General features: G+C 29.1%; 1 protein-coding gene across 1 annotated transcript in view; it reads right to left on the reverse strand.

The window, feature by feature from the left end:
• Positions 1-10,403, reverse strand: part of LOC111622775 (CCAAT/enhancer-binding protein zeta-like) — a 33,563-nt gene extending 23,160 nt beyond the window's left edge. The window contains exons 1-2 of the mRNA XM_023365197.1: positions 9,830-10,403; positions 1,702-1,754 (exon numbers count right to left, since the gene is read on the reverse strand). Of these exons, the coding sequence (XP_023220965.1) occupies positions 1,702-1,754; positions 9,830-10,111 (335 nt within the window). The 5' untranslated portion in view covers positions 10,112-10,403. The remainder of the gene's footprint in view (positions 1-1,701; positions 1,755-9,829) is intronic.
• Positions 10,404-12,458: the final 2,055 nt, after the last annotated feature.

Consider the following 12,458-nt stretch of genomic DNA (forward strand, 5'->3'; position numbering starts at 1 on the left):
CCTGGATGATAATTTTCTCGTTTCTTGCTTAATTTAACTTTTTGTTGCCTTTTGATTCGACATTATTCTCAAAACTGAAAGTGCCGCCATTATCGAAACTTGACAAATAAAAATTTTTTATAAAAAATAATTTTTGAAATTTTTAATTACATCGTTGTAAATTTAGACATAATAATGTAAATAAAGTTGATTTAAATGTTTAGTTTGCACTTTTATACATACGATATTAAATTAGATGAATTTTATAATAGATTCTTAAACAGACTTGATATTTTATGGGACTGAAATTATGACCCCGCAGATAACGACACTCGGTTATAATGTCAAAAAATTGCCGGTCCCAAGGATGACGTTATAAGCAGGTTAAACTGTATATCAAATTCCTACCTTAAGTAAGTATTCTGCAAAAATTCTATCATTATTTTCTACAGCTTATGTATGTGAACAGTTTTTTCTGCAATAAATTTAGTATCAAGTTAAAACACAAAATTAGCTATCAAATCACATCAAAACTAATTTTAAACTAGCAGTGACTAATCAACCAAATATTCCAGATATATTACATCCACATCAGTTCCAGATGTCAAATTAAATATACTTATGTTAATTTATAATCATGCATGAATAAATAATTGTAATTTATATACATTTTTTCTTTTTTCTCTTGTGTGTGGCCCATGTCAGTTAAAATGTGGCCCTTACTTAGAAAAAGGTTGATCCCTGCTATAAAGGAAGATCAACTCCACCAGTGTTGATTGTGTTCCAGTGATCATGAAAGCACATTTGAAAGACTTGAAAAGTTTTTCTTTTTCTGTATAAGTTTTTGATGTGTTGTATGTTTGTACAATCTTAAAATAATGTATTTCCTATACTATATATGAATATTATACTTGGCATATTATATTATATATTTATTAAACAAATTTGGACAAATTTTTAGATATTTTTTGTTATGTTCCTTAAACAATTTAAATATTGCTCATAAATTACTGTATTTTACAACATATAAGATGCACAGACTAATAAGCTACACCACTATTTTAGCACAAAATATTTAGGGAAAGTATTAAGTTTATTTAACACTAGAATGCCCAGACTTTTCTTTATCCTATAATGCCCAATCAGGGACAAGTTGTCCTGATTGGGCATTCTAGGATAATTTTCCAGATATATAAATAAATATAGTATAGTGACATTTCAGTTTAATAAGTCACTATATAAAATTCCTATTATTCCTATAATTTTGTTATTAGAGCCAAATGATTTCTTTAATGTAGCAGGCTATTTTTCTGCTACTATTAATAATTAAATTATTAAGTATTTGATATTAGAGATAGGCATTAGGCACCATTTTTTATTATATTTAATAATAATAAAAAATAAGAAATGGCACTAATGCCTACCTCTAATATCAAATACTTAATAATTTAATTATTAATAGTAGCAGAAAAATAGTCTGATACAGTGTGGCAATCGTTTGACTCTAATTTAATAATGTTAAGTTTAAGATGTTTATGTATGTAGATTTTGTTATTTTAACATTTCGTAAAATATAAAATCTCTCTTTAAAATTTTTTTAAAACTGGTACATATTTAGAGATTCTAAATATGTCAATGTAATTCAAGTAACATACATTTAAAACATATATATATTTGTCGACGCTTTGTTTATAAGATGGATTTTGTTTAAAACATACTTACTTTGTTTCTAATTTCTTATCTACAAATCCAAGTTTTTTCATGTATGCTTTGATCTATTAAAATTATACAAGTAAGTTAATTGAACATTTTAACAAAATATTTTAATATAATCAATAAGTTTTAAACAAAATAAAATTACAAACCAACCGAATGCCGAAAATCTATCAGGCTAGTATAGATTTTCGGCATTCGGTTGGTGTGTAGCTTTATTACATGTCAGGTTTAGCGATGTTTGTACAAAATAAAATGCTTTGAAATATCAACAAAAATAAATAATTTTTATCATTTTTTAAATTATATACTTAAAAACTTATAATTTATAAAAACAACTTTTGATAAATCAATATTTTGAAAAAATGTTTTCTGTTTTTAATATTGAAAATTTTGTATCAGTATTTTTTAGCAATTACTACCAATATTTAGGATTTGTAGATTTCAAATTCTAAATACCGGTAGTAATTGCTAAAAAATACTGATACAAAATTTTCAATATTAAAAACAGAAAACATTTTTTCAAAATATTGATTTATCAAAAGTTGTGTATCAAAAATAGAGCAAAGATTAAAAACAGACATTCAATATACAAGGAAAATAGTGTTTCAGTAAAATTTGTCAAAATATCTAACTGATCATATCATGTAACAATTCCCGAGATATTTCAGAAATTGTCACAATTGATTTTAATGTTTGATATACTTATATATCTTGTCAGGTAAAATGTTAGCTGGCTGAGCACCACTGTGGAGTTGTACTTAGGCTGTGGGCATAGGAGTCATCCCCAGCCAGCACTGTGATTAACCACGTATGGTTATATCTAAATTTAAATACATCTATGGTTGTATGGTTAAAAAGTTAACAGTTACTTTTCAAAAATGGACAAGGTAGTCATCATCAAAATGTGCAAGTAAAATTTCTTATCTATGTTTGTATATTCATGTGTCTAAAAAGATGCACAATTACTTACAGCGTATAACTTGTACAGGGGCTGATTAGGGACAAGGTCTGAAATGCATTCCCAATTAATATAAACCAATTGCCAAATTTCCAAAATAATTTCCAAATTGGGCTATATTTCCTATTCTTTGTATAATAAGTCTAGTATTTACAACAGATGTTGATGGCCATTAATAAAACAGACAACAACCAGACATGAAGCAAATTCAAGAAACAATTTATTATTATTGTTATTATATATTATTATTATTTTATACATGAAACAGAAATAATCACTATTTCTGTTTTATGATAAAATGATTTTAAAAATTTTGTCATTTAGAAGGCACTTGTACCTTCAAATATCTTCAACATATGAAGTTAGGAGGTTCCTTCTTAGTATTCCATTTTTTACTTTACTTATTTATAATTACATCTAAAATGAAGTGTAATAGAAAAACAATGTTTTAATGAATAATATAAGATGGTGCCTTACAAATGTATACCAGTAAGTGTTATGTTTTCAATGATTGCTTCACAGATATAGAGTGAAATTACTTATATTTTATAATTTTTTCCTTCATTTTTATCTTGACACTGTGTTAAATTTTACAAATTTACTATATGTGCATAATTTCTCAGTTATTTTATGTGATCTAAAACTAATTTCATAGAATTTTTTATTCCAATCCAAACTTCCAAATACAAATTATTTAAATTTCAGTTTTTGTATCTTTGTAATTTCATTTAAAAGTTCAATTCTTAAATTCACATTATTTTTATTTCAAAATTTGTCACTGTTTATTTCTACAGCATTCCCAAGTAGTTTATCAATTTTTGGTAAATATATTACTGATGTAAACAAACATCTATTAACTGTAGAATCAAAATGTATATTAACTTGTGATATAATTTTCCAAATACAGTGTGTGATCGGTTAACAAACATAATCCATTCCAAGACTGTTCGTTATCTGATTTGTATGTTAACCGATCACCCACTGTATACCTACTATCTGCATCATAATTACCAGATAGTGCTAATACATATTTTTGGACTTGTAATTAGGTTAAACATAGTTGTTAATGATCTTTTAAATTATCTTGTCACATCCTGTATATAAGTAGGATAAGAACTGTTTTTAAAAAAATTCCATTAGTGCTTGAAAGCATGATTCTATTTTTATCAAAGCATACAAGTTCTCAAAGACCATTATGGTCCCAATTTCTTCCATTAACAGTAGGTTATTTTAACTCTCTAACCACCTTTCCTGGATCTTGTAACACTAATATACTATTTTATAGTCTGTTGTTGTTGAACTTATAAAAGCATTTCTCCAAAATGTATGTAGGCCTCTGCATTTTTCTACTACTGGTGTAACTTCTTTACATTCCTTATGCATTTTAGCAAGGCAAATAACCTTAGCATCCCTGGTCTTGGGTTATGACATTCTTTAGGGAAAGTTAATATTGAAGCAAGCTTGATTCCTACAAGTTTTTTTAACTCTTCTATCAATGTTCTCTACAGTTTTTCTATCAACCTGTTCACACTTCATTTTTATATTATTATCATCTAAAGCTTCATTGTATAATTGTCTTGTCATAATAACTAAGTACTTGCTTTTATCTGCTCTTGTTAAGACTAAATCATTTTCCCTCAACCAATTTCTTGTTTGTTTTATATCTTCGCTTGTATACTAAAGATTGTATGGCTTGTTTTCGAGATCAAGCTTCGGAAGAAAGTCAACAAATGGGTGTCCTTCCACAATATCGTGTTCAGCAACTGCGACCTTTTTCAAAGATTGGAATAGATTACACAGGACCATTTTCTATTAAGGTGTCACATGGAAGAACAACAAAACACTGGAAATCATATTTAGCATTATATATCTGCATAGCTACAAAAGCAGTCTATCTTGAAGTCGTAAGTGACTTGACAACTGCAGCTTTTACAGCAGCTTTGAGAAGGTTTATTTCAAGAAGAGGTAAGCCCACTGATATATTTAGTGACAATGGCACAAATTTTGTCGGTGCTAACAATAATATTTGGGAGTTACTGCAATTTTTGAATAAAGACAGTACTAAACAGTAAGTTATTTCAACTAGTTGTAATCAAGGTATAAACTGGCACTATTCTTCCTCATTCCCCACATTTTGGCAGATTATGGGAATCAAATATCAAATCTGCTAAGAAGTATATAAGACAAATCATAGGCAATCAAATGAAGAATTAACCACTTTATTTTATCAAATTGAGGCTTGTTTGAATTTGCAACCCTGACACCAATCAGTGAAGATCCAAACAAACTATCAGCATTAACTCCAGTGCACTTCCTTCTTGAGGAAGCCCTAACTTCTTTACCAGAACTTGATCTTCAGCATATCAAGCTGAATCAATTATCCTGATGGCAGTCACTCCAGCTTATGGTGCAAGACATTTGGAAATAGCATTTGGACTTGAGTCAACTACAAAATAGATCAAAATGGGCAGAAAAAAAGAAGAAACCTACAGTACAATGATTTAATTCTTGTCAAAGAAAAGAATATACCACCTACAAAGTGGATTTTGGCCAGAATTATAAGAACTCACCCTGGTAAGGATGGACATGTCAGAGTTGTCAACATAAAAACAAAGGATGGAATATTTACTCGAAACATCAATCAGATATGTAGATTGCCTGAAAACTCAAGTAATCTTGAAATCTAGGGATTTCAAGGTGGGCAGGATGGATGGTGAGGTGATGGATGTCTCCACCCCGCGGATATTATGTTTTTTTGTTATTTTTTCATATTTATGTTTTATAAATTTATTATTGTTTGAATACTCCATAATTTAATTTTATCTAGTTTTTATACATTTTTTCTACAACTATAACCACTTAAATTATTAATAAATGGGTCTCATAACTCTCACGAGAAAGGGCGAGAACGAGAATGTATGGTGAATGTTAGTTAAGGCAAATTTTGTCCTGTCTCTCTTTTTTTTAGCAGAAACGAGAAGCATAAACACAAAGATCATTTATTACATAACAGGGAAGTTGCCACAACATTTATATGAGGCAGTGCCTCAACTTTAATATTTTCTACAAAGTCTAATATTCTCCTTTTGCATTCTTGCAAAAGGAGAATATTACATGATCTTTTACATGGTGTTTCACTGCTTCAATTAACTTTATAAAATTTGGAAAATATATCAAAAATTTTTCAAGCTTCTGTGCTATAGACCTAAAACTATTAAATGAGGAGAAATGAAACAATAGGCTATTTGATCAAATAAAATTATATAACAAAAATGATAAAATAACAATAATATATAATCTTTAAAAACTGATGCAAGATTTTAAAAGTTTATTTATTTTTGTTAATTCTAAAGCTTGAACTATCTTCTAAATTTGAAGGAATATAGAATTCTGCTTAACCTGAAGCAGGCCACTGAAAGTAAACAAAAAAATTTGTTTTTAATCAGTGAATTGCTGGAAAGTGAGAGAAAAGTATGAATTTTAGCATTTAGGTTCATTTATTCATATTACAATTAAACTCACTTTTGTATTTTTTATGTCAAATTCATAAACAAGTGGTAAATTTTCACTAAAAGTTTAAAAATTTTCACAGGTGTCCTATGACATCAATTTTTTGAAAATGTTCAATTCCGAAAAAGTTTCAAGTCATCAAGTTGTGTACTGTACTTGATACAAAATGATCAAAAATACCTCAACAAGTTTATTTACACCAATAATAATAAGTGTATCAAACAAAAATAAAATATTATTTAGCATAATTTACCATGTTTTTTTTTTTATTCTAATATGTCATCAAATGCATGATTATTTTTTGAAATATCAAAAACCTGAAAAAAGTTCTTGTGAATGTAATGTGTCCCTATATCATTAAACATACAATTGTAAAAAGTAAATTTAAACAGTAATAAATGCATTTTTGAAATGCATTTTATTTTCATGTTTGCAATGCCTCATGATGTCTACATTTTCAAATGTATTCATTTACGATTTCATTATCAGGTAGCCTACAAAGAATCTGCAAACCAAAACAAAATCACAGTCAAAATTACTATAGCATCAACATTTTATCAACAAGATTTTATATCAGTATGCAGCATGAAATTTACCAGATTTGTAGTATCGCAGTAAAATATCTGTACATCTATTTTTCAGCACAATAAAAGATAACTCTCTGCTTAAACATAACTTTAAAGGAAATTGGGTCTGCTGAACACTGCTCGACTTGCCATAATGCAAAAAACCACCAAACCAAAATTTAAACCAAATAATGGAAGGACCATACACCATGTCTATACTGATAACTTAATACACGAGAAGATTGCCAAGCAAGATGAAGAGTAAACAACACAAAGATTCATTAAATTGACTTTGTGCCTGATTCTAATGCACATCCCAATTTTTGAGACCAGGAAAAACCAAAAAAAGTCACTTTAGAATCAAAAACGCATAGTAATTTTTAGGAAAGCAACAGAAGAGTAAAAACAATAAAAGCAGTGTATCAACAAATAATCATCTGGAATCTTAAAACACCTGACTGCATTAATGCCAGATTAAATATGAATATTAATGGAGAGATGGAAAATTTTTACTCTCTCTTGAACAACAAAAACACGAGAATGATGTTCACATGGAACATCTAAAATTACCTAAAACTAAATTAGGTATTTCTGAATTCAATAGAAAGAGCAAAGATGATAATTTGATTAAATGATGTTTTTAATTCTAGAAACAGCATTCAATTACTTCATCTTATTATTTTTCCTCATGTAAATCATTCACTTAGAAAAATTAAGTGATCATTGTTGAAAGATTTATAATTCTTTTATTTTATTTTTTTTTACACACAATTTTTCTATAAATCAAATATATTTTTGGAAAAACTATTTTATTTGAATCCTAGAATTCAAATAAAATGCCTTTTTAAATCTTTTTTTCAAATACTTTTATGCTTATATTACCCATCTTTGCAAATTTAACTGCAAAATAAATAGTTCAAACACTAAGATTGGAATAAAGTATGTTATAAAAGTATGTCATAAAGTATGTCAACCTTATAAATGAAATTCTAGTATAGAACACATCAAATCATTATATCACCTAATGTTTGCTGAGTAAAAAGTTTTTATTACACTAAAGTTTTCAACATCATTTTAGTATCGATCATCCTCAGATGTTAGAATACAATGTAAATGTTAAAAAATGGAATGTACCATTTTTGAATGTATAACATTTTAAATTCAAAAAATTTTTAAACAAATTATTAGAACTGCACATATTGGAAGATAATAAATAAAAATACATAGTAAACATCATGTTAACCACAAGGAATACATGATTTAAGGACTTTTAAGTCCCATTCTTTTTTCTATTATATATTTCCACTGTTGGAAGTGCATTATCATCCCTAGCATTTTGGCACCATTTTTTTACTTTGCTTTTGTAAATTTCTACTTGTTCCATATCCAATGCAATGAATGAAGAGTTCACTGTTCTAATGACATTCACTACCTCCCACTTTATAACATTAGTTCAATAAAAACTTTTTGCTCAGCAAACATTAGGTGGTATAGTGATTTGATGTGTTTTAGTCTCTTTGCTGAGAATGCTGTGGGTGATTCCAGTATAGTTTAATGCAAATAAAATACAAACATTTTCAATCTACATAGGAGATATTCTTCAAGTTAATGTGTTCCAAAATGGAATGCAAGAAAAGGAACAATTTAAAATTATTTGAAAATGCTCAATACATAAATAATGCACAAATGTACATAATGTGATATAAAATAACATAAATTCTGTAACACAAAATAAAGACTAAATATAAACAAGAATTTACAAAAAATTTAAAAAGGAAATTTTTTTATATTGACTATCATTGTTGGTATACAGCAGGGATGGCCAACAAGTAGACTGTGGTCGACCGCAAAGGTTTTGAAAGTAGCCCGCGAAGCTAAAGTTGAACAATTTTCTTTCATTTAAATTAATGTTTAAAAATCTTAATTCGATAATTTATTCTTATAATAATAGACTGTCTGTGCAACGTACCCATACCGTTTGTATTTATCCTGATGAACAATGCAAATGAATGTTAACGAATGCGCATATAAAAATCCTAAAATTGTTTGCCCATATTCATAGTCGCCCGCAGACTATATTTTACCAAAAAAGTAGCCCCTAAGGGATAAAAGTTTGGCCACACCTGGAGTATATGAGTTAGAAAACATTTGTTTTTCATCATCTACACACCGTAAGTGGTCAGCATCTTAAAAGGCTTGGAAAAGTTCTTAAGTTAGATGTGTAGGTTCCACGTGAGTTAATGGAAACTGATCTTGCACAATGATTAAGTATTGCTGTATTATTATTCAATCATCAAAAGAAAAATCCATCTTTAGACCAAGTAATTACTAGAGATGAAAAATGGTTATTACATACTAATATTAAATGGAAATGATCATGACTAGATCCAATAGAGCCCTCAACATCCACACCAAGAAAAGTAATGTTGTGCATATAGTGGAATGTGAAGGGAATAGTGTATTATGAACTACTAGATCTGAACCAAACCATAAATGCCAACACATATTGTGAACAATTAATCGTTTAAACAAAATATTATAGGACAAAAGACTGGCACTAGTAAATTGCAAGGCAAATTCTGCATCATGACAATGCAAGACCACATATTGATGAAGTAACCATAGAAAAAATAAGAAAATTGCAGTGGGAAATTTTGCCTCATCCACCATATTCTCCAGACTTGGCACCCTCAGATTATTATTTGTTTAGATCTTTACAGAATTATTTAGATAGAAAAAAGTTTGGTTGAATTGATGAAGTCACCATTTCACCAGTTTAAAATATTTTTTTGCCACTTCAAATTACTTATTGCCATCAGTTTTACTTACTAATTAAGGCAGGTGCTGGTAGCCTTATCAGTTTGAAGTTTGGAAAGCAAAAGTAACATGTTAAGCTGTCACTTAGAAATAATTTTTAATGAATAATTCCAAATAATACGTTTGATCACAATGCTTAAACGGTATTTCACCAATATTTTCATTACAAAAAATACAGTAATCGATATTAGAAAAAATAAAAAATAAAAATAGGGTATAAAACACCATATTTCTTAACTTAGTAATAACTATATACAACGCAGTAATATCATACAAAACTTACTTCTACATTATCTATTGTTTCTTTCGAATTCTGATCCTTCATCTTAACTTCAGTAAATATAAAAATATATCGACGTAAAACTCCTTTTAACAGAATTAATGTGAAAATACAATTGATTTCATTACATATACAAAAATATGTAACCCACGTTTTTACCATTACCAGAACACGTTGCCAGTTCGTTGATTGAATTTCATATCGTAAAATCTTAAACTTTTTTTTTAATATTAATTTATATTCTTCATTCATTATTTGGGTGTTATTTATATTTGTTCCATACATGTTTCTAAAAATAATTAAACAGATCTATATCTACGATATAAAACTCATTTAAGAACGACAGTAGATTGAATCAGAGATATACCAATGAGTGACTGCTCGTCGGAGAAAGAGCGTAATGAGTGTTAGACTTTCCATATCAACATAGAAGAAGAAAAATCGGAGATATATTTCCAATCTCATCTAAGAACACGCTGGTTAGCATTCATAGATTTTTTTTTTTAATTCTTTCTGCCCTGTGGGCACTAAGAGAGCCTCTTTAAGCAATCCCATTATGGGTTCGGCCAGGCTCACAATGGGGCGACCGGATGATGAGGGACGGGGGCCGACGTATTCGGTCGGACCACCTCCGAAAAATTCCTGGGGATTTTTCGACCCGTCCGGATTCTATCCCGGATCCCCAGAGCGGTAAGTGCCATCTTGACCGCTCGGCCATCCGGTCATCGATGTTTTAGGACTATTCTACCAGTACCCTCATAGCATGTAATTTGTAATTGTGGATATTATAATGTTATTTTCCATCTTATCTCGAACCTAACTACACTGATAATATTCAATTACATTTTTAAAAATTCCATATTGTTATTTAACCTATTTCTTACTTAGGAGAAAAACCATATTTTTGTCAGGAAAATGGCAGACATAGCGTTTAGTAAAGACCTGGAATTATTTTGGGATTGCATATTTGATCTTCATAGTACGTATTTAGTCCATGCTTTTAGTATTCGTAGAACAAAAAGAGTGAAAAAGTACATATTTAGCGGTTTAATTTTATTATTTACTACAACAAATTTAAATTTAATGAAAAATTTAAAAGTTTGTAAAAAAAAACATAAAATGTACGGTACTTCTGCGCGTTAGCAACTACACCGAACTACCGATTATCCGTGCTAATTCGTGCATGGATAACTAGAAAACACAGATAATAAAAAAGTCATCTAAACTATAAAGAAAATTATTCGGAGGTGTTAAATGAACTACAGTATATAGAGGAGAAGGTGGTATTATGGAACCCCATTTTCATTTTAGTGAATTGTAAACAAGGTATCATAACCTCACATTTTTTGTGCGAAAAGTACTGGTAACTATTAAACTAAATGTTCCTAATTGGATTTTTCGCTAGTGTAACTATAAGTATGGTTTTTGAAGGCTTTTGTACAAAAAGTCAGAAAGTAGGCTTAGGGAAAACCGGAGGGTAATATGGAACCTTACTGTATATTTTCAAAAAATGCGTTAATGTATCCAAAAACAAATAGGAAAGTACAAAAAATGTTAAATAATTACAAAGTTATTTACTCGTATTTTATCGCAAAAATGCTTTTATAATAGAAAAATATGACCTCCATCAACAATAGCAGCTTTTTCGATACTCTCAGGAAGAATTGACTTTCTACCTAGTGTCTTTTTCACAAATTGCTCCGGACGAATGTCTGCTTGCAAATAGAGAGTTTGGAGAAATTGGGTTCCATATTAAAAGCACCAATGGAATCCCCATTAATTTATGTCTGTCAAGACCAAAATTTAAAAAACGTGAACATCACACAGATTAATATGCACTCCTAAGTCTCTGGAACGGAATAAATGCACCAGTGAACCTACAACTACACGATTTATATTTTAAAAATAATTAAATTTACTTAGTATTCAAAACTTTCAAATTTTGAAAAACACAAATTTGCTGATTCACTACGGACAACCGTTTAACTGAAGTGAAACGGGTTTTCCCCTTGCTATGGATGTCTGCCTAGTTCAGTTCAGCCACAATCCGCTACAGTTCGCCTTTATTATTAGTTCGAAATGGAGTGGTTCCATAATACCCGCAGTGTTCCATAATACCCGCAGTGTTCCATAATACCACCTTTTCCTCTATACAGCTCAACATCGTTATAACGCAATGCAAGTGTAAGTCCCGAGTTTCATAAGCTGAAATGCATATTTACTCAATATAAAATGTAAATTTCTTCTATTTTCAAAAATATTGTATACGAGTAAATAGTTAAATCTTACATTTCTATGTATAATTTTGCATTTATTTCAAATTATGTTTTAATTTTAAGACTAGCATGGTATTTTTTCAACAGTTTATACCGTTTAAATATTTTTTTTCAGTGTAAATATTTTCTTTTGTTTGATGTAGTCTTATTAAATAAAATGTTTTTTTGGGTCACTATATGTAATATATCTAATTTGTTTTATTCAAAAAATCTTCTTACGCAGTGGCGTAGCCCGCCCCGGGCGGCACAATTTTACAATACATAATAATAATATCTTATAAAAATTTGAACCATTTCATTTCATATTTTTGTAGCACCTACGATTCAGACCGATTGAAATGAGCACGGAATTTTTC

Source organism: Centruroides sculpturatus, unplaced genomic scaffold (assembly GCF_000671375.1).
Source record: "Centruroides sculpturatus isolate CEXI.00-Female unplaced genomic scaffold, Cexi_2.0 scaffold157, whole genome shotgun sequence".
Lineage (NCBI taxonomy): Eukaryota > Metazoa > Arthropoda > Arachnida > Scorpiones > Buthidae > Centruroides > Centruroides sculpturatus.